The 24,082-nt window shown below is 40.6% G+C and overlaps 1 protein-coding gene across 2 annotated transcripts in view; it reads right to left on the reverse strand.

The window, feature by feature from the left end:
• Window positions 1-8,761: 8,761 nt before the first annotated feature.
• The window catches only part of PRKAA2 (protein kinase AMP-activated catalytic subunit alpha 2), a 31,010-nt gene continuing 15,689 nt past the window's right edge, over window positions 8,762-24,082 (reverse strand). For both annotated transcript variants that reach the window (XM_077824305.1, XM_077824306.1), the window contains exons 2-9: window positions 23,746-23,887; window positions 21,365-21,458; window positions 19,912-20,056; window positions 18,863-18,950; window positions 16,049-16,273; window positions 12,344-12,848; window positions 9,606-9,732; window positions 8,762-8,997 (exon numbers count right to left, since the gene is read on the reverse strand). In XM_077824305.1, coding sequence (XP_077680431.1) covers window positions 8,762-8,997; window positions 9,606-9,732; window positions 12,344-12,848; window positions 16,049-16,273; window positions 18,863-18,950; window positions 19,912-20,056; window positions 21,365-21,458; window positions 23,746-23,887 — 1,562 coding nt within the window. The remainder of the gene's footprint in view (window positions 8,998-9,605; window positions 9,733-12,343; window positions 12,849-16,048; window positions 16,274-18,862; window positions 18,951-19,911; window positions 20,057-21,364; window positions 21,459-23,745; window positions 23,888-24,082) is intronic.

Below are 24,082 nucleotides of genomic sequence, written 5' to 3' on the forward strand. Positions count from 1 at the left end.
TAATGATTACATGACATTTGTCTTGTTACTGTCACTTTCTTAATGATGTTGGAAATGTTAACTTCCTGAGGAACTTTTGATGCACTTGTATGCAAATTATGGATTCTTATGACTAAGCTATGTTTCTGGATTTGAGCCAGAGAACGAATTGTGAAATATTTGGTACTGTTGTTGCTGGGTTAAAAACCATATTAGCGATGGAGGAGTTACTTGTATCTTTAAGAAATATTAATTTTAAAAGTAGTTTGTAAATAAACACTAAATGCAAAATTCACTTTATTATATTGATTTTTGACTTTAGAAAGCTAAATTGCTGGGGCTACTGGGGCCATATTTCAAAGGCAGAAATGACAGGTACCTTACTCCCATTGACAGAGGTAAGTGTCTGTCACTTGTGCATTTACAATCTAGTCCTAACCATTTTTTAAAATCTGTTCCTAAAATGGAGGACTATATATACTAGTAATGCCTTGCTTTTGGTCTACCATGTAGTTACTGGTCCTAAAAAGAATAGGTGGGGAATCTGATCCACTTCTAGTCTAAAGGACCATGAGGAAATACTGCTCAGAAAAATTACGCTACGGCTCTAACTCTGTCTCCTGTATGTATTAAAAGTTTTTCAAGATTCTGTGGCATGAAATACCTGCACCTGAGACTGGAATCTGTTCCTTTATACACAGTAAGCTGAGTAGTCCTAAAAATTGTTAGAGGGTGGCTTATTCAGAAATAGATGTTTTCCGTGGCTAAATGCACACGCCACAACAAAAATGCTGTGTTCGCTCCACAGTTAATTCAAGCCTGGCATGGAAACCTTCAAGAAAACAGAGCAAATATTTCACATTTACTCAGAAGTAGACATACAGGGATTTTTATTATTATTTTAACATGTGGTTACCATTAAGTGTGCTGGCCCGCATCCATACTTACAAAAAAAAGTTAAGCATGCACAGCTTTGCAAGGTTGCCAGCACAAATATTTAGACTTCTCAAAATCTAGATGGACTACTTGTGATGCTGAAGTGTTCATCTGGTTTCAGAACAGACTGGAATTTGTATTATGTCCGTCATCTACCGCCTTTTCAGTGTAACTATATTTAGCTAAGTTGCTATGGCAAGTTGCCTATCGCTTTCTTATATAAGAATCTTAAATTTGGGCTTTAGCAATGCAAATGCATCTGAGTCTTAATTTTTTTTTTTTTTTTTTTTTAAGAACACTGTTGGCCTGGATTTTTTTTATTTTTTTATTTGGTTTATTGAAATCAGTAAGAAAAAAATTACGTGTAGGATGGTTCATTTTTTATATATATATATATATATATATATATATATATATATATATATATATATATATAGTTCATTATATAGTAACAAAGGTATCTGTTCTAAAACTGACAGAACAACCAAAAAACCCCATCAAACCATAGAATGAAGGTGCAGCTGTAAAATACTTACTGGAGCAGATCCTCAACTTGAGCCCATGGAGACGTGACAATCTATACCAGCTGAGGAGCTGGTGTCATTCCATAACTCTCTGAATCCAATCCTCTTCAACCTGTACTTTACTGACTTCAATGCATGACACTGAGGATCACAGGATTGGGCCCTAAATCACCATATGCCACTAGTGAAACTCTATCCCTTCAAGGCAATTAAAAAGAAAAATAGATTGTGTCCTTTTTACAGAACAGCTTCATGTTGGTGTTGGCTGCAATGAACATGTGTCTTTCTCTTGTTTAAAACAAAATTAAACCATCTCTACAAGGCATCAGTTTGCCGACAGATTCCAACATACTGTTCTGGCAACTGTATGTACTGAACAATAGTACTTGATATGTGAAAGGCTGATTGTGCATAAACTTCTGTAGTGCATACTAATTTGTACTCCAGTGAATTAGGAAAATTTTAATACACGCATTTAGTTGTAATCACATCAATGCGTTGCACACAGGAAACTATTTTAGAGATGGCTCCCCTTTGTAGTTCTGTTTTGAAAATTGATGAAGACTTAAAATAAAATCTATATAAACTTCCCACCCATTTTCTGAAAACACAAATGCTCTTGGTAATATGCCAACCATCATTTTATTGGTACTGAGAGACAACCCAAGTTTCTTTGGCTTAGTTGTCAGTTCTGTGGCCATGGAAACACCATGTAAAGAAGCTGAGGAACTGAGAGGAAATCAAAATGCATGTTGCAAACTATGTAAAACCACTAGATCACCCATTCCATGTGCTGCAATAGAGCCTGCAACCAGATCACAAGCTTTCCAAACCAGCTTTTATACCATTCCCCTGCAATCAAGGGATGTGCCGTTGCAAGATCTCCCCCGCCCCACAGCCCCTTGCTCCTCCCCAGCTTTTTGCACAGGGAGCCAAGGTTGGATTCTGTGTGTTTGTGTTAGTAACCACTAGATCACATTGATTTCATCCATCCCGTTAAGGTGTTTGGCTATTAATATTATGGAATCCAGTGAAATTTTGAGGTCTAAAATATCCAAACATGAGGTACGTCAAGAATACTGGGACAGAAAGTGAGATCCTGGCCCCTTGAAGCCAGTGGCAAAATGATTATGAAATAACTGATCTGTAAGGCGAAGTTCATTTTCTTTTGTGTGGCGAACCTTAATTTTTCTCAGTTGTCTCTTGATATTGGCAACTAGGGGGAAATGGACTAATCATAAGTCCAACAGTACTGAGGTATTCTAGTTTATATTTAAAACATTTGTTGCTATCATTTTTTTTTCTTCTGAGTTTATTAAAGTGCAAATGTCAACCATGGAGACCGCATCCCATGCAGTGCAGTACACAAAGACAAAGTTTCCACACCATAAATGGAAGGTAAAAGGCTTTTTTTGTGATTATCTGAGACATAATTATGTGCACAAAGAACAAAACTGAAACTATGCTCAGTGCCCTTCCACAATAATGATTATCCAAAAAATATTTTAATCATAAGAGTTTAAAAAAAGAACAAAAACAAAACCCTTTCCTTTCTTGGTTCTTCTGTTAATGAAATGTGAAAAGCCAAGAAAAACAAAACTCTTTAGAGAATTTGTCTTCTGAACCCCATGTTTGACATTCCTTTTTTTAAATCTTTATAGTCTGAGCTCTTAATATTAGCAGCTAAAATATTTTAATGAGAAAATCATAAATATCCATTTTCTTTAAAATAAAATATTAATAGGAAAATGCAATGTACTAGTCTGAGATTACTTGGAACTTAGGATATCTGTCTTAATATAATGGGTCAAGGACACTATAGCTGTCATGTAATTTTCAGTTTTGCTTTGTACTCTAAAGGGGGAAAAAAAAGCTATAAGATATACAATTATAACATATGAAACACACGAACAGGCTTCCAGCAACAAGAATAAATATTACAATGTTTGCAGTATCTACTTCACAGCTTTGTGAAATGCTATCTCCCCCTGTCCCCCACCCCACATTTTAAAAGATCAGAAAACCACAGATGAGCATGAACAGTCTTATAAATAAGTTACAAAGATAAGTTAAGGCAGCTGCAGCAGGAGCATCAAGACTTTGCTTGAGAATAGAGTACTACTTGGTTTTATAGGAAAAAATGATTCACGCTTACCATTTGGATCTTTGATATGCTGATCAGTTCTCCTGATTATTAACAATGGCAAAGATGTGTGCATAAAATGCTTAGACCATTGCATATAATATCAACATCCTAGTTTGTACTGAGTCAGTGTTCAGTCACACAAACACATACACAAAGTGGGATTTTTTTTTTAGTGTCGGTTAAAAATCTGATACCAATATCCATGAAGACTTGAAGCATGTGTGTGGGGGGGGGGGATAGGGTAAGTGGGTACATTTTACTCACCAATACATTTATAGTCCATGTTAAATCTGAGTAATGATCTTCTAGTGTGTCTTACAAAAAGAAGCTATAAAAATAAATATCCAAATGTGTGATGGGGAAGAACCAAAAGCATACTAAAGGGAAGTGTTAAATAAGCAACAGGAAATATTGAAAATAAGACTGAGGGGAAAACAGAAGGGTGAATGCAGTAGCTTGATGGTACATTTTAAGTTGCACTTCACTGCATCCTTGTACACTACAAGTAAAATATTAAAGAAATTAGAGCAGGTGTCTTTTATCAATAGGGTGACATTTCTTTCTAGAACTAAACTAGTTAAAGACTGAGCCAAAATGAGAACACAACAAATGCACTTCAAGTATTTATAAAGATTCTATGCATTTCTTGTCAGCATGATGCTGAATCAAACATGTTGTTTGCAGACCAAGTGAAATGAAATTATGACTTTCTGCAATTAACATATGTAGAAGGCACAAATTCATTTTGTATGTAAAATGTATGGATTTTTCTTCTAAATCTGATATATAAAATACCCCATTGATGCTTGAGTTTTTTTGTAAATTGGGCAGGAATTGATTGATAGGTCGTCTAAACTAGATAACCTCTTCTGTTTTGATGTAAATGAATTGGTATGACCACAATAAGAATACAGCAGAGACTGACAAAAAGCTGTGTCATTTCTTCCTACGGTGTTAGTATGTCTGTCCTAAAGTACACCTTTGGAAGGACTAAATTTCAATATGTTGAGTGTTGGGTAAAAATTAACTTGTCTTGTTTAAAAAAAAAAAAAAAAAAAAAAAAAAAAAAATCCTGCCTTCAATCTTGAAAAGTTCAGTTTTGAGTCTAGAAAATGTCAGTGTTCTGACATCCCGGTAAACCTGTGATTTGCAAAATGTAGATATCCACTGCTTGAAAATTGCACTTAGAGTAGTTCAAGTCTGTATAATTAAAATATATCTACCCTGCTTGCCCAAATGATGATAAATGCATAAGTATAACCAAAAAGTTGGCTAAAGATGTGGCTAATGACCATCTGAAACTATATCTGAGTACAGCAGCTTCTGTATCGTTAGACGCCAGAAGCATGGTCCTATATAAGTAGCATTAACTAATACAGTTCCTCAAAAGATTGCAAAATATACAGCTGAGTTGGGTTAGATAGTTGAATGGGTAGTTTAATGTTCTATATTAATAGAGGTGCTACTATATCAAGCCTTCTGCAGAGGCAGTGTTATCTAGTAAATTGACTATAGGAGTTGACAGTTAGGAACACCTGAGTACTAATGTGGTTGCTACTAATGTGTTCTGTTGACTTATAGTACAAAAGTTGCTTAGCCTCTTTTGGAAAGTGTTTCTTCATCTGTAAAACTGGGATATTCTATTACTACCTACTCAACAAGGCATGGCTGTGTGGCTTCATTCATTAGTTAATGTTTGCACAGCATCTTAAAGATGTAAAGTGCTATGTAAGTGGTAAGTCTTACCCTAGTGCCTAGTAATTCCACATGCCCTAACCCTGTAGGAAGGGAGTGTGTCATCTTAAAGGAACTCTAGTGTTGCCAATGTAGGATGTGGGAGAAGAGAGTTCAGTTCCCTGCTCTCCTACAGACTTGGTGTGTTACCTTAGGCGAGTGGGGATAATTAACACTTCCCTACCTGACAATAAAGGACAAACAGATTGAAGACTATGGTGCACAATGCGGTGGTGATGGAGGCCATGTTGTCATGACTCAGATACTAATGAGTAGTAGGCCCTGCTCACCTCTCAGATGCCCTCCATCTACAATGTCCAAACAACTGCCAGCCTCCAGTAGTCCACCGCTGTACTATTCTACCCCTTCCTGCCTTAAAACTGAAAACTTGCTCTGGTTAAGGCCTATTAGGCATATTCTATGGATCAGAAAGGTCCATTTCCCCTATGCCCAGGGTTTTTTCCCCAAAGGTGTCATAAAAAATTTGGAGCAGACATTATGCAGGTCATGTGCATCACTTTCTCCAGGCATGGGCCTGGATCTGCAGGATCCTGAGGTACATTATCAGCACTGTATTTTTTGATAGAAGAACAAAGTTCTGTTACTTTTTGTGTTTAAAATGCTAGGTAAGCGATGCGTGGACAAAACTGGAATCCCTATTACGAAAGTGACATGAACTTACAGGGGCCAGAAGGAAATCACATTTGGCCCCAAATGTATAGAGGTAGGGGGCTGGATTCTCCACTGACTTGCATCATCAATGAGACACAAACAAAAGGCTTGTAAAATTTTACAAATACCAGGCACAGGTTCAAAGCCATGGAGATCCCTCCCCCCTACAGTATTTTATTTTATTTTTTCAAAAATAGGTTATGTAACAAGCAAAGAACCTGACACGCATTCCTTGCGTTTCTTTGAAAAGCACAGTCATTCTGCTGCAGGGCTTGTAATTCAAATACTGCAGCACTGGGCTAGTATTGTATACAGGACTCTGACAGTGAAATTGATTTTGAAACAGACTACGCTGCTCTTCTTGTCTAACCTGAAAGACAGGCAGAGAGTAAATAATGGGCACGGATAGTGGAAAAGCCAGAGTTGTAAAGTTACACTTGTGTAAGTCTAAAGTGTGATCTGCAACAAAAGTAAGGCAACTTGTTTTTAAAAATTAGACTTTTTTTTAGGCTGAAGTGTCCCACTAACAGCCAGTAGGTAGCAAAATATCCCATATTTGTCTACATTATCTCAAACGATTAAGACAAAAGGCCTAATGTATGATGATTTTTTCTTGCTTCTTATAGAAACTTTCAGGATGTATAGTGGAGTTTAATAACACAATAAATAGTTCCTAGCCAAAGAACCTTATGGACTGTTTTTAATAGCTTTACGAGTAGAATGATGATCATTTTCACTAATGTAGAAGCAGCCCCCTTGCCAAAATTCTCCTTTTACTTTTTTAAATAAACAGTCAAGATTTTTGGCAATGTTTTATGCAGTGTCTGTTTCTTGAATTGATTAGTTTGACACTGGTCTCTGATAGTCAGGTGATAGGAATTAAATATCATAGCAAAACTAGGCAAATGCCAATGGTACCCATTAGATTAAGCCTAAGTCATTTTAAAAAAAAAAAAGTTTTGGTAAAAGTTCATCCATGGAGTTTACCCTTGTGTAACAAAACTTTTAACCTTACATGTCCATCTCTTTATTTTAGCAAAAGCTTATCCTTCAGTTAGCCAATAGTAAAGAAATAATAAATCTATAAGACATCCCTGCCTTATCACTATAGCAGCGAAGGTCACAGTCTAGTAAGTGTTAGAAGTACATGAAAGCCCTACGGTCTGGAACGCCACTTTGAAACTTAACTGCTGACTATCTTGAAACAGTACAAGAGGGAGACCCTCTGCGCTGTAGGACTGGTAAGGTACATTTGGCAGCTGACTTGGGAAAGGGATCAAGGATAAAGAAAAGGACCTGCTCTGAGAGATCATTTGAAATATAAACCCTATGGAAACTCCCAGGTGCCTGTGCATTTCACAAAGGAAAATTGCCACTACCACTTAAGCAATCCAACTATTTGTCACTTATGGGCTGAACAAGGATTGGGATGGGCCTGGGCAGCTAATGGGGTGAGGAGCAGAATGGAGTGGTTCTCTCCGCCTCCCTCCCCCACCCCTTCCCCACTGTCCTTGATAATACCACCCAGACAGTGTCAACTCCCCACCAATCTCTCAGGCTATCTCCCTCCAGAAATCCCTTGTCTAGTTTCTTTTTTCCTTTGCTCCTACCAAGTACCTTCAGTGTAGTGTGTTCTAATGGCTCCCTCCACCCAGTCCCTCTACCTCCCCAACACTTGCTTCTGCTCAGGAGGGCTGATACCCTGAAAGGGAGACCAGTGACTATTTCTCACCGCTCCAGAAATGTTAAACAGAGCGTTGCACAAACCTTGGTATCGGCTTCATCTACTGAGAAGTTAAGAATTTTTCCCCAGCTCAGAAATCTGTGCTGCTTACAAGACAGCTATCTGAAATATTTGGTAGGAGGTGAGGCAAGGCTTGTAGTAATTTACAGGAGCCCTAATGTGACCAAAAGCAGGTTGAGTATATATTGTGCAATGCAATTGGTGGCCAGAGAGGGGGAAAAACCAAGTAGCCTTGAACATTAAAAGGAGGCCACCAGGCCAGGACTATTCCATAGACCCAAAGCAGGAGGAGGGAGGGGGAAATCTTCTGGGGAAACAGCTCTCTCTAATTCAAAGCCTTAATGTGTGAAGGTCTCTGAGGGGTGTGAGCCGTGCCTCATGTGTGATACTGCACTTCTGCCACCTGATATCTAAAACGGGGTTGCATGTTCCAAGATCCCAGAAACCTCCATGCAGCTGCTGGTTTTTATGCCAGAGCTGTTCACAGAGATTGGCTGGCATCAGTTTGTAAATATTGCAGGAGTTTTATTAGAGCTGGATTTTGTTTAATATAGTTACTTGTTTATACCTCTCATCTGGTTCATGCAAGTGAGCCCCCTTGACTAGCAGAGGGGATACAATATGTATGTCACTAGAGAATACCCATATTGTAGATATTGAGGTTCAGCCAAGTTTCCATACGTAGAGACAGGCAGCACTGCGGGAAGGGTTGCTCACTGATGCAGTTACTGTTTTAAAACCAGGCCCGGTTTTTCACATTTCATCTTCACTAGTAAAAGCAGTTTGGTTTATACTGTGGTGAAACTAGTGTAATAAATGAGACAAACCTGTTTCTAGTTTTCCGCAGTGCTTTGTAATGGCAACTGGAGCCACCGAAGGGAGTATTTGGGTCTGGAGGGAGTGTTTGTGCACGACAGTGTACGCTATGCCCAGGATACGACAAAACAAACGGAAAAAGAAACCACCTAGGACCAGATTCTCCGTGCAATCACGCGTGTCGAGGGACAGGTGCCTCAGCACTGAGCATCAGCGAGCTAATGCCATGATCAGACTGGCACACATTTCAAAAAAATCCATGGTGTGGCTACCCAGGCGTGGCGTAACGGAGGCCACGCTCCCCATCAAGGAGCCAGTCAGGGATCCAGTAAGCGACTGGAATTCAGCAGTGGTAGAATCAATACTCAGTCTTGGTCTGTGCAAGCCAGCCGCAGAGCATGAGCGCTGTGGTGTGGATGAGCCTGACCTCTGCTCCATGACATCATCTTAAATGCACAAACAAACAGCGTTATTTAAAATCTACTCAGCTGCTACCCCGGGGGTGGGACCTGGCCAAGAAAGGAACACTTGCATCAACAGCGCACCCATGCTAGGAATGAAATTCTGGCTCCGCTGAAGTCAGTGACCAAACTCCTGTTACCTTCAGTGGGGCCAGGATTTCACCCTAGAAGTGTACCAGCTAAAATGGGTGTTACATTAGGAGGGGGAAAAGGAAGTCTTAGATTAAAGCTCGCTGCGTGTACCTGCTTGGGAGATTCTATAAAGTAAAAATACATAAGTGCTCTGGTATCTAGCTACTTCTACACACTTTGCTGTGTGTGATCACTTAAGATCAAAATGCATTTGCAGCAGATGAGGGAAAAGTATGTGGTGCAGTGACAAATGGGTAGGCTCGCTGGAATTGATTTTTCCCCTTTCGCAAGTATAAAGAACTATTAAACTGTCACAGTCGTGCTAGTGGAGATGAATGGACCAGAGTTACTCAAGTGGACTAGAGATACTATAGGAGAGTCTGAAAATAGAAAGTGACAAAACCCTCCAAATTCCCCCTTCTATGCGATTCAACTGTCATGCCACAACACTTCCTGCTTACCATCAATGCTTTTAAAGTCCAAAAGATAGCTGCGATTGTCAACCTGGTAAAGCTGTAAACTCATTTTCACATAATTCCCAGTCACCGGATTCTTTCGACGCACTCTAAGATGATAGGCGTTCACCACCTAAAACAGGTAACTTTCTTTCAGGAATAAAATTCAAGGTGGTAGAACATTTCCCACCTCCCCAGCGTGAAACATTTCAAGAAAAGAACACTCTGGAAAGAATGATTGCTTTAACATACATAAATAAATATCCTAGTTGCTTCTAAAATATGTGTGTGGGCTTTTTTATGTTAAGTGGTTTTCAGTTAGGGTTGCGCAGACCTCTCTTGCCACCCTACGAAGCCCACACGTGTAACTCTCAATATAATCTGTTCCTTTTGTACACTATTTATAAAGGATTTGCATGGATGGCAGGTCTGTTGGGATGCGAATCGTGTTTGTGGAGTTAGTCTTAGGGTGCGGACAATATTGCTCAAGCCTAATACTAGAAAAAACTTCATCGCCTACAGAACTATTTAGCTAACTTCATTCTGGTTAGAATTCCACTTCCATTTGTAGAGCTACACGAGGGATAAATTTGGCTCATTAGCTCTCTGTCTTGCTGTGCATCTAACAAAGCTGCTAGCTGTTACAGACCCCAATATCTTTATTTAGGCTGTAAGCTCTTTGGGGCAGGGACTCTGTCATATGTTTGGACAATGCCTTGGGCATCAGGGACTTGGCCTCTAGGTGCTACTGTCACACAAATAAATAATACTGAGAAAGGGAGCAGGCTTTCAGAAATGACAGCAAATCAATTCACTGAACAGAGAGAGAATATTCTTGGGGAAGAAGAGCGACACATTCAGATTTACTTCAGAGAGCAAATATTAGTTGAATGAAATGGTAATATAACTAAACACCCTTATTCTGCCCTCTGCCTGCCAAAACAGGGAGTAGGGTAAAACATGAATACAGTCACCTGTGTTCAAAAATAGTCCAAGGTTTAGAAGATACGCTTTAGTCAAACACAAGTAATTGGGATCTCTACTTGGGTGACTGGGAGAAGTTCTACAGTCTGTCTTATGCAGATCAGACTAGATCAGTGGTTCTCAATCAGGGGTACGTGTACCCCTGGAGGCATGCAGAAGTCTTCTACATCAACTCATCTAGCTAGATATTTGCCTAGTTTTACAACAGGGGACATAAAAAGCACTAGCAAAGTCAGTAGAAACTAAAATTTCATACAATGACTTGTAGATAGCGCAATATAAACTATACACTGAAATGTAAGTAAAATATTTATATTCCAATTGATGTATTTTATAGTTTTATGATAAAAATGAGAAAGTCAGCCATTTTCAGTGCTGTGACACTTTTGTATTTTTATGTCTGATTTTGTAAGCAAGTTGTTTTTAAGTGAGGTGAAACTTGGGGTACGCAAGACCTATCAGACTGCTGAAAGGGGTACAGTAGTTGAGAGCCACTGGACTAGACAATCGAATGGTTCATTCTGGATTTATAATCTATGAAAAGTTCCACTCGGTTAACTCCTTTGGGAACCACTAAAACTTGTACTTGCCACAATCTGTAAATCCGCTTTCAAATCTGTCTTGAGCTGCCTCTAATGATGGGACTCTGTTACTGCACGCAGGGGCCTGAGCTGAGCCATTTTCCCACTCATTTCACATAGCTACCCACAAATGAATTAAATGTTGGAAACTTTAACACATTATTATGGGTGATTTTTTAAATGCTGGCATTTCAAAAGTAGCATATGCAGCAATGGTAACGTTCACACGCTTTACACCATTAAGTAAACCATTCTCGAATGAGCTACTGGGCATAAACGTAGGTGCGTCATGCCAGCGTGTCAATGGTTATGGTCCTGATTCTGCACTGCCTTCCATCTTGTGTTGCTATTTACCCTGGTGCAAAGTGGGTGTAAAAGGCTAATGAGTCAGATGGTCACAGGTAAGTGACTACACAAGGCGGTGGAGAATCAGGCACAGTAGTTCTTAATGAGGGTTAAATCAATGGCAAGAACTTATCTGAGCACAAGAAAAATTGAATTGCTAGCTACTGCAAAAATACCTGTCCTGTCTCATGCACCAATATTTCAGAAAACCCAGTTAAAAGAGAATATTACCAAGCAAAAAAAGAAAAATCAAGCATGGAAAGTTCAGCCCCAACCGGCGCATTGTTTGGGAAGCGTTAAGTGACTGTAAGCATGAGCTAGACATGGCTGTGCCTTCACCCAGAAGTACAGTTTCACTAGTGCAATGCTATAATCAGTTCCCTTGTAGTAAAAGAACTTTTGTCTACAAAGTAACATAGCCTATATATTCCTTAGGAAGAGAATAAAGGAAACCGATTGTGTAGTTTCAGGGCATGTGATTGTTATGACCCATGCGGGAGGTTTCAAGGTATTCAGTCGCTAAAATTAGAAATATGACCAGCTCCTGCTAGCCCTACAGCTCAACAAGGCAGGCTGAGAGAGTTAAAATAAGGAAGTGCATTTTATGCATTTTATAAGTATTTTATGTCAGTAATACAGGTGGAGCTTATTTAGCCACAACTAGCATTTTTCAGGTTGAGTGTTTGTTTAAAAATAATAAACTAGAGATGATGATATAGTTCAAAACAGACAATCCTGTAACAATACTTACTATCTGCACTGATCAATTCAGATCAGGAGAACTTATAAGAAAATGATCCTTGAAAATGGCCACAAAGCACTGATATTTCCTACCTTCCATTCAAAATCCAGCTGTTTCATAGCTCGGTACACTTCAGCCATAATGTCATACGGTTTGCTTTGACTGCGGATTCCTAGATGCCACTTGGCTTTTTTCACAGTCAGAGATTTTGGCTTGGTAGTATTCAGTGCATCCAAGGGACACCGTGCTTTGGGACTGTCTGCTATTAAAGGAGGCATCCGCTCTGGGTGCGGTTTCACCCCCGGAGGTATGTGCATAGTGCTGTCATCCATAAATGAGCCAGTGGGCGGACTAGAGGCGAGGTAGAATTCACTGGCTTGATTCATGATTCTCCGATTGTCAATGATAAGGTGGTAAGCTACTGCAAGCTGGTCTTGTGGGTCACCACTATACAAGCTGTTCATCACCTCTGACTCCGTGCATTCAAACTTCTCACAAACTTCCCGCACTGCGTCATCATCAATGACATTAGCATCGTAAGAAGGATCCTCTGGAAACAAGTAACTGGGCAAGTCTTGTTTAAACCACTCGTGTTCTCTAGGGGGAAAAAGAAATGAAACTGTGACTACAGAGAGAGAGAGAGAGAGAGAGCGAGCATAGCCGTGAGTCTGTATTTGCAGATGGGCAACCTAGCTGTGATTCATTCTATGAGCTACAGCCTGGGGTGGTGGGGAGGGTGAAGGGGGTCGAACCAACGAGACAGACCCTCAGCTGGTGTAAACTGGCAAAACTTTGTTGTTTCAATAGAGCTACAATGATTTACACTGGTTGACAATCAAGTTCATTATTTTTAGTGATGTCTGAGTCTTCAGTCAGGCAGTGGAACTCATTGCCACAAGACATCAGTGTGGCCAAGAGTTTGGTGGAACTCGAAACAGGCATGGCCACTACTATCATATTCAAGAAAACAAAATGCTCGTCGAAGGCCTTCATTTGACAGCCCTGCAAACTATTAATTATTTATCAACACACAGGTAGCACCAGTGCATGCTTTCTTCAGATTAAGGTACCGCAACAATACTGACGAGACGGGCGAAGGACAGTTTCCATTTTTGGTCTTTCTGTTGTAACTTCCAACAAGACTGTGAGTTGTGTGAAACAGTCACACCAAACAAAGCAATGAGCGTGTGTGCAAGGTCTCCTGCATGTGATAGGGTGTCCACCCGACACAAGGCTTGCAAGGGTTAAGGTGGCCAAGTAGACCAATTACCTCCCCAACCTGCGCCTGGAGGCGGAGCCAGGGATTTAAATAGAACAGGCTCACCTGGGCAGGACCAAGTAAGACCTATATAAGCTAGGAAGCTGGCAATGGGGGCACTGCAGGCATTTCCTGGGAGAAGCGAAGGTGTATTCAGGAATATAGAGGGTAGTGTGTGGGTGCTCCCTGGGAGGAGGGAGGCTGGCGGGAGAGCCAAGAAGGTGGGAGACAGTTCAGGGGAACAGTAGCAAGGAATAGGAATGCAGACCTTGGCTGCTGACTAGCGGCCCCTGAGACAGGACCCGGAGTAGAGGGTGGGCCTGGGTCCCCCGACCGGCTGCTGACCAAGTGGCACCAGCAGGGCAGTGAGCAGGAAGACTGCCTGAGCCCATCTGTCAAGAGGGACTTTGTTACCCCTGGAAAGGGGAACATGGGGTGACTGCGGCTGGAGGGGAGGCTGTGGTTCCTGGAGCAAGAGGGGCCTGCAGGATGGGTGAGACAACACTGGAGGAGGGTGAAACGGCTGGTCAGAGCTAATCCCCAGAGCGCCCTGGCGGTGGTGCCGCCAGTGGTGAGTGGACCCCGTGACACCGCATCAGTGAACGACAGCCTTGGTTCACAAATCCAGGCTGATGTTCAGTTTACAGACAGGCCACTCTCCAAAAGGCACCTCCACCCTTGCTCCCTCCCTGTTTCGCCTGTGCTGTCTGCAGACAGGCCCCCGCTACAGGCCTCCCTTGGGATTTCAGTTTTTCATGAGGCATAAACTGTGGCCACTGCCTTTTCCAATGCTTTCAAAGTCTTTGAGTGGGAGGGGAGGTGTTCAGCATGCATCAATCTTCCATCTCCACAGGGCCGTGGGACTGGGGAAACACTCGCGGCAATCGCTGGTTATTTCATCAGGAACTATGGGGCAACTCAGCCTTAGGGACAGTTGACAATCAGAGTGTTTCTCTGCTCCTGCATGGGGATGGAGTGGTCACTAACATCTCCCTCTCACGCATGGCCTGTGGTAGGCATTGGTCACACCCTGGAGAGCATAATCTGGGTGTGAGGATGGCGTTGCCACAAAATTGCGCCTTTAAACCTCCAGGAGCAATTGGATGGTCGTATGCAGCCCAAAGGCAGTAAACATAATGTGTAGGATGGCATCCCAGAGCTGGGGCCCTTGGTGGTGGGGCGGGATTCCTCATGCAAACCCACACCTACAGGACTGTGTGTGCTGCCAACCCCTAATAATCGCACCTGCATGTGAACTAAACCCTATATTGTTCGTCCGGCACGGCAACTGTGATTTTATTTGTATGTTAGGAACTGGCCTGAGACCCAAACACCCATCAGACGGTAAAGACTCTTGGTCGCTGATGTAGCTACAAAGTGGTCACCCATCCGCCACATCCCATTACCACCTGTCGTCCCCTCAAAGGCGCTCCTCCCCTAAGATGCATTAGAGTCACTAAACCGAGAGACTTGGGAAAAAAAGCCCCATTTTCACTTTAGGACAGCAGTGGCACTATAAAACCATCATTTCCAAACGAATTAAAGACCCAAGGACTTTCAGATGGCTGTGACATTTATATACCTATTCTAAAACACCATTTAGATTTAATGATTATTCTGTATTTCACAGAAGATCGAGCATGCTCCTAGTTTACACCGTACTAAAATTATTCAGTTTAAGTCCTGCTGTCAGACAGGCATTTTTAATTATATTTAAAGGCCCAAATATGGACTAAAAAAACCTCAGTGCTCACATTAAGCTGAATTTATATGGGAATGTGAGCAGGCAGAAGTACAGCACCAGCTTATTCATTTGCTAGATGAGAAAATTATACTACATTTAAAGGTGAGCCATTTGCCCTCATTAAGGAATATTTTTCAGGTGTTTCATTTTTAGAGCGCGGGCTGTGGATCCTGCATTCTTGGTCTATGCATCTTTTCATGTTTTGCTGTGACTCTGCATATTAAATACACCGTATGCTGAACCTGCATTCAGAAGGAAGGAGAAGTTTTTTAATTAAGTAACAAAACATGGCAGATGAATGCTAATTTCTTAGCATTACTGCATCACGTGGCTACTTTTGCCAAGCACCGTTAAGGATATTTGAGACCATTTTTTAACGCAATAGAAAAGGGCCCGGTTACTTGCTGAAATGCACCTACTAACCTTCATAAACTATGGGTATGTTGACACTTAAAAGCTGCCGCTGCACCACTGTAGCGCTTCAGGGTAGAAGCTCGTTACAGCGATGGGAGGGGTTCTCCAGTCACTGTAGTTAATATACCTACCTGAGATGCAGTAGGTAGTTCAACAGAAGAATTCTTCCATCAACGTAGCACTGTCTACACCAGGCTTAGGTAGTCATCGCTACATTTCTCAGGGGTATGGATTTTTCGCACCTCCGAGAGATGTAGCTTTGCCATTGTAAGTTTTCAGGGTCAACTAGCCTTGTGTCCGCAACGCAGCTTGCCCACCACACGCAAGAAGGTATATTTGAGGAGAGAGGCTTCTGCTGTGACTTCTGATGTGTGACGTTACCTTATGTCCTTGATGGTTGCTCGCTTGAGTGGGTCAACCTGCAGCATGTGCATGAGGAGAGTGGCAACTGAACGGTTGAGGTATTCGGGGATGTAGAAAACACCTCCACGGATCTTCTTAAAGAGCGTGGGAACGTGTTCGTCATCAAATGGCAGCGTCCCGCAGAGAAGAGCATAGAGAATAACACCACAACTCCAGATATCCACCTCAGGCCCAGCATACAACCTAAACAAAGTCAAGGCAACAGAGAAGATTTCCTTTCCATGTTTTATCCGTTTGCCAATTGGCATTATATGCTTTGTAGTAGAGGTTATAATATAGCAGAGGAGCTTAAAAGTGGACCCTGAAAGCTAAATGCTTCAGTTCGTACTCCTACCCCAGTGTCCTAAAACTGAGCCTCACTGAAGCGTCTCTGGTTCACTCAGACTGAGACACGAAGGTGCAACCCACAGAAGCTAATGAAGAGGCAAGGAAACAAGTTTGCTCTTCCTTCCCAACAGCTCTGTGAAAAGCTTCTTCTCTTGTTCCAATGACTGATGGACTCAGCCAACTATTTCTATACATCCACCAAGACAGATATAACTACAAGCAAATATTGCACCTCTGTACATTTATTTTTTCTGTAAGAAATTTGTATTCAAGTCCGATCCAGTACTTAGGTTTCTAGGAAACTGCTAATGTGGGCATGGTTATCACAAAGCTTGGGTGCCCTTGATACACTGCTTTGATTACTGCGTGTTGGATTTTTTTCAGTAACATTGTGAGCATGCTCCTCCTTGGCCAAAATTTCAAAAGTTGGGCTCCTACAGCCATACTCAGGCACCTAAATAGCTCGCTTTATTTTCAAAAGTGCTTGTCACCCAGCAGCTCCTTCTGAGGACAATGAGAGCAGCTCCGTACTCAGCATTTTTTGAAAAAACTGGCCAATTATTTAGATGCATAAGTATACCGCCCTTTATGGTCTTGTTTTTGACAATTCTGGGGGCCCAGTGTTTCTGCTGGTTCCCAGATTGATAGGATGATCACGGATTTGTATTTTAGACCCAAGCGGATATATCTACTCTGTCTTACAACCTGTCCTTTCATGCTTTGTTACTCATCAGGCCATGGCAGAAGGTGAATTTTGAATCTGCTCACATACTCTGGTCTCCTACATAAATCCATGTGCAATGTCATACAACAGAACTAGTAGTCTGACCAATCTCCATGCTATGTGAAAAACATTGTAATGATAACTCTGACAGGTGCTGTCCCTTTAAGAGCAAGGCAGGTTGGGAAACCCTTCCAGGATATAAAATGAGAAGCTGAGCAGCAGTGAGGGAGTTTGCGGGGAGGCCTGATAAAGGGAAGGCAATACAGTCAGGGGATTAGTAGATGAACCTGGTTTAGACGTATATGGTGTTTTTGTTTCATTTATTCATTGCTAATAAGCTGAATTGGTTGAGTCCTTGCAATCCTTCGGGACCTAGAGGGCAATAACTTGTACCTTTTCTCTTGCTGTCCTCTGATAGAACACTCTCTTCTATACTGCTTGAATGAAAGCACAGTTAGGGCTCTACTAAATGAAGTGGGGACAACCTTGATTTGCAGCTTCTTTCTGGAGCTGCAGCAGCTGTGGACTTCCTGGCTTTGCCCCGTGTCCAGCCAGCATGACTCACTGATCCCTGTAAGTGGAGTTGTTGCCTCAACTCAGTCCTCCGGAGGGCCTAATTCAGAAGGAACTCTGCCATCACTTCCACTGGCATAAGTGACAGGGAACTTAATCAAAAATAATCCACATTAACCAAAATGCTGTGTTTATTTGGCCTGTTAGATGAGATACAGCAGGAAAAATGATATGGGGAAAGTGTACTGCGATTTTGCCACCTGGTTTCTGTTAAAATGAATGCAAACAAGACATGGTATAAAAAAATAACTGGTACGAGACTGGAAAACAGGTGGTTATGAAGAATATGTGCAAGATTCTAAATTAGGAAATCCTTCCTTCTAATCCTGGTTTTGTCACTGGCCTGCTGTATGGGCTTGGCCAAATCAGTTTTTCTCCGAAACTCCATTTTCAGAACTGTGAAATGGGAAAGGAAAGGTCGTACTTCCATCTGGGTGTGATGAAGATTAATTCAGGATTGGGCAGTGCTTTCAATAGGTAAGGGTGCTATAGAAATGCCAAACAACAGCCGTTCGGTAGGGCATGACTGCTTCACAGGTTTGTTCATCATTAATTTAACAGGAAGTCATGACCATTCCGTCCCATGACAGCAGCAACCATTCTTCTGAAAAAAGAAATTGATTAAAAGAAGCCAGAAGATAAGACTTTTCAGATGGAACCACTGGGAAGGTATGGAAAAGGGGTAGAGACCATTGTTAAGGTTTGGGAAGCGGGTGGGTAAAATTGGTTGGTCTATCATTGACTAGTTCTCTTTAACAACATAACAAAATTAAAGATAGACAGATGAAACATTTAGCATGTTAGGTGAATAAGAATTTTGGGGAGGAAAACTCCTTGCACATGAAAAGGATTCAGGTCAAAAATATATTTACCTAATTCTTTATTTAGGTATATAAACCACAAATGTCTTTTAATAACTCTTTACAATTTTTAGAAAGATCGTTTTCTATTTTTAATCATAGAAAGAAAACGACACAAGGCTTTGTGACTAGATTCACTCCCACTTTTAAAAATGAAGGCGTGTGAGGGGAAGTTTCAGCTATCTTTAACAGTAGTACAAAATAAGTTTCAAATACAAGAACAAATGCAAGAATCACACCGGACCATACACTTGCATTCAAATGGGTTTTCTCAATGATAAGTTATACCTTCCGGAGATGACTTCAGGAGCTGCATAGTTTGGGGAGCCACAGCTGGTTCGCAGAAATTCACCATCTGACATCATGTTCGACAACCCTAAAAGTAAGACTCTTGCATATTGACGCATGCTTTGAATGTATGGTTAGCGAGAATTCTATGCTTCTAAAAGGATGACGGGAGGAGTACCAAGGGAAGGAGTGGGGGAAATTATGAAATAATAAAATTAAACAATTGGGGGTTTCTGGAATGGTGGGGCATTATGTATTACAAATAATTCTCACATCACTTATCACTAGGAGAAAGAATGCATCTGCAGTAAGCTGCCTCAGACTGTTAACTAGCTTTCTAAATCATATTGAAGACTCCTGTCACTGCTTGTGTGTAAAATGAAGTGATCCCAACACACAAATAGTTCTACAAAAGGAGTAGGCATATGAGATTAGACATAACAGGCTTCAAAAAACCCCCCAAAACTTAGATACATTCATGGAGCATAGGTCCATCAATGGCTATTAGCCAAGATGGGCAGGGATGGTGTCCCTAGCCTCTGTCTGCTGGATGCTGGTAATGGGCAACAGGGATGGATCACTTGATAATTACGGGTTCTGTTCATTCCCTCTGAAGTACCTGGCATTGGCCACTGTCGGAAGACAGGATACTAGGCTAGATGGACCTTTGGTCTGACCCAGTGTGGCCGTTCTTATGGTCATACAGGGACAAATTCTGTCCTGATGTTACTGCATTGGAGTCTACCATGAATGTTAGCTAATTTTTTTTAATTATTACGCTGAAAACAGTGATGAATTTGCAAATTACCTTGTTTCTCCACTGTGCTAAAACCCATGTATGTTTATACTACAAACACAAGAGATCTCACTAGCAATGCCTGTCTTCGTTGAAGGGTGAGTGTTTACGATTATGAACTCTTCAATTAAAATTATGAAATTGTTCATGGCCATGCAAACTGACTCAGTTCTGTAAGGCATGTTATGTTGACACACTCCAGCAAGTGGCTTGTAGCTGGCTACATTTCTGGAATGCTGTTGGGGTCACATACCAAAATCAGCTATCTTGGCATTCATGTGTGCATCCAGCAGCACATTCTCTGGTTTCAGGTCTCTGTGGACAACCATATGCCTGTGACAGTAATCCACTGCAGAGAGAATCTGCTGGAAAAGGCGTCTAGCTTCCGCATCTTCCACCTACAAAACACCGGGAGACGGTTAAACCTTTCTCTGAAACGACACTTGGCAAAACACCTTTGGCTCCGTCGTGAGCTGAAAAGCTCTATGATGCACAGATAAAATTACAGTAAAAACACTGTAAACAGAGACAAATGTATAAAGCAGATTTTTCCCCTTGCATTTTATACTGCATTACTGCTTTGAAATAAAGCTAATAACTAGGAGCCATGTGACAAAATTAGGAAAAGCTCAATTTAGACTGGCTGTCACAAAGACCTGTGTTTAATTTGTGTCAGGGCTGAGCCCCGGCACATCTTGGCTTGGCAGTTTATAGCCCCTGCACCTCTGGGCTTGCTGTGTCAATGCAAAAAAAAATTGCTTTGAGCCTCAACACCTCTTTCATTACAAATTAAGCACTGACAAAGACCTTCCTAATAGTGAAATATATTAAACTGTGGCCTAGTCTCTCAAGGGAACCAATAGCAGTCCTATCACAGGAGATTTTAATCTAGACTTGAGAAAGCATTGCACAATGTTCTACAGGGAACAAATTCAGCCATGAGGAATGAAGTAGGTGGTTTTGTAGAGGTTAAAAATGGAGCAGCTCTATGATTCTATAATTAGGAAGAATGCAATGGGGAATTAGATCGAATAAAGTGCGTTTCTGGTCATTTATACTGACCAGTTTGTAATGTTCTTTCACGAAAAATGTCGTTTCTAAATGTCAAAGTCCAGAAAGGGCCTAACTTTAATACTTAGAAAGATCAAGTATTTTCTATAAACTGAGAAAAAAAAATCATGCTGTAAATCAGAATTGTATTCATAAATGTAAAGGACCAATGGAAATGACTTCTCCTATCAGTGTCCTCATACGAAATAGGTTAGTACAAAATGCATTTCTTTTGTGACCCTACAGGAAGAGAAGAACATTAGCACTGTAGCCTGAACTTTCCCGGTATCCTAACTGAGACCTTTATTCGTCCATCTTATACGTTCTGCTGTTCCTGGCTGGTGGCTGTATGAAACCTACCAAGACATCCATAAGGGAGTTACGAGTGATTCTCCTTGTACTTAACAGTAGGTTTATTATTTGATTGGCTTATTTTTCTGGCTTGTTTTTATTTTTTGTTTATATGTTGTAACACAACATGGAGTAGTTGCAAAGAGATGTATACAACTGTATTCTAGGCCAAATGCAAGATATTCAGGATAGGACTATTTTTGTTCCATTTAGCTAAAAAGCATCCCATTTTGCAAACCATTTTATTCTGCAGCACCATCCTTTTCCCACCCAAATCTTTATCTTGACAATATACAGTCACTTACACGTCCATGCTTACAGATGTAATCAAACAATTCGCCACCAGATACATATTCCATTACCATGAAAAAATCCGTTGGAGTGCTGATGACCTGGTATCTTCAAAAACAAAAGAGAGAATTTAGAAAGACTTAATTAGTAACAACAGAGCAAGATTTTTAAACAGTTTACTATTATAACTTCTTCTGTAAAATAAACATTTGTTTTGATCTTGTGTATAAACTTGCTTTCTATATATGAAAAGCAATTGCTTATATTTCAAGATGCAAACAAATATAATCTCTTTCAATGGTCTGTTGAAAGCATCTGTTTCACAAATTCACTTCTTTATTTCTTAAGCTTTTACATAATTCTCTGAAATCTTTGCTACATTAGTTTACCACACTTAGGACTAACCTGATTTTCAAACTTCCATTTTGGCTAAGATTTACAGCAATGTTTTAAGAGATTGCTGTAAAAGCAAAAAAGGAATATTAACCTTCCCTCCCCCCCTCCACTGCGGATGCAGGAGAAAAGAACTCTAGGTACTATAGGCAGGTAAAGTTTGAATCTGTCCTATTACACTCCAGTTTCTCAGCTAGAGTAAATTGGCATAACTTTATTGACTTCACTGAAGCTACATAAATTTATAGCAACACCAGCTAAGGTTCACAACCATTTTCTTGTACTCAGATTTTGTGTTTGCACTGCTTATAGTTGAATTTGTGTTCTGTATCATTACACTAGAAGTGAACAAATAACTTCCTGTCTTCTTAAAACTGCATGTAAATACATCGTGTTCAGTAAAACCCGCAAAAAATCAATGAGGGTTAATACACTTTAAAGTGGTTTGAGATCCAGTATACCAAAGTCTCTGATAATTCGTTACTGTGTACAGGGAAAAAAATCAAATAAAATGGAAAGTAAATGTAATCCATTCTCACTTCCTAATTTTCTTTTAACATACCATTTCATGATTCAATTAGTTAGCCCAGACCCTATTGATGTTCTTAACTTCGATTTAATTTTTAGGCCATAATTTGTTCTCTTTGACATATATGAGAACCAGCTGAGACTCAGAGTGCCAGATGCCTCTTTGAGAAGCACTTTTTGCTACCTGATTTATGAAATGGTACCAATCTGTTCTCAAAGATGCTAATGATACTGTGGAATAACTCCATTAAAGTCAATAGTAACTTCAGAATTATGGTGGATTAACTGGAAGCAGAATTTGACCCCTTCCCTCTAAGAGGAAGGCTCACTAGATGACATGCCAGTTTCAAGAGTGCTCTAAACAACAAATTATATTTCTAATAGCCATTCAACCACTTTATTTTATAAACATGCCAAATGTATTTAATGGCTGGCTACTATAATAACTTGATTTGTGCATTTAAACCTGGAGGTTTCTGGATTTTTAATCTGAGAACACTAAACTACTGCAGTGCAGTTACCTATTTGCAACTTAAATTCGGATACCTCAGAGTGTCAATTTTGGAACCTCTTTCCTGAATTTCAACATCATAAACAGAAAATGGTAACTTTAGTCTTCTGATATCCAGACCACTAATGGAGAACTCCTATTGGTTTGGGGCTAGGATTTCGAGAGCCTGATCATGTAGTCATTACACAGACAAAAGTCACATTAACTTCAAAGTCTCATTAACTGCTGGATCAGGCCAAAAGAGAAGAGAGAACACTAACTCCCATTGACATCTATGGTAGTTCCTTGTAGCCCTCAGTTCTCAGTCACCATTGCCATTCCATTGAAAAACAACAGGGCTTACACAGGTGTAAGTATGCAGAACTTGATTCAATAAAGTTTACTATGCATGGGATTGCCAAGATAATACCCCAAACTTCCCAGCAAAACTGGTCTGTATAGTTTTCTAAGGCTCTGACTCTGCTCTTATTGACTTCAGTGTTGCAAGACTGGGCCCTAACTCAGCAAAAACCTGCACACCTGCTTAGCTTTGTATATTACTGGGAGTCATTCCACTGAAGTCAAGTAAAGTGAAGCATGTGTATAAGACTTGTAGGATCAAGGCCTTAATTTATAACTTGGTAGGTCCATGACTGGAACAGCACAAAGGCAGCCTGATCCAAAGCCCTTTGAAATCGCTGATTTCAGTGGGCATGGGACAGGCCCATAATGAATAGATGTGTCAACTTATTTGCAAAAAACTAAAGAATGTCTTGAATGAATTATTTAGAGAATATTAATTAGCTGGCTCCGTTCCCCGATACACTTCTCAAAATGCAAACTAACCATTTCAGTCTTTTCCATCTTCTGCAAGTGTAATTTAATTTGCTAGTAAAACAAAAATGCATTCAAGAGAATTCCCTCTGACACAACATAGAACTGAAATGCAATATGAACACAGAGAACACTAGCAATAGTACTTACAGTTTGATAATATGAGGGTGCCGAAAGAGTTTTAGGTTTTGAATTTCTCTCTTGATTTTCCCAACCACATCCAAGCTCCGAATTTTCTGTCTATTTAAAATTTTTACGGCTACTTTATGTCCTGTCAGCTGGTGTTCTCCAACTAATGGAAAGAGAACATTAGAATGTCACTAAAGAGGATGCAATGACCTGTAGAAGTAATTTAGCTTACTGACATAGGTGGGTTCTGAGGGAACAATGGAAGGAGGGTCATGATGGGTAAACTGTCTGAAAGTTGGGAACCACCAGGCCTGCACAGGGGACTGGTGTTTGGACTCCATGACTCAGATGACTAATA

This window comes from Eretmochelys imbricata, chromosome 8 (genome assembly GCF_965152235.1).
Source record: "Eretmochelys imbricata isolate rEreImb1 chromosome 8, rEreImb1.hap1, whole genome shotgun sequence".
NCBI classification, from domain to species: Eukaryota; Metazoa; Chordata; order Testudines; family Cheloniidae; genus Eretmochelys; species Eretmochelys imbricata.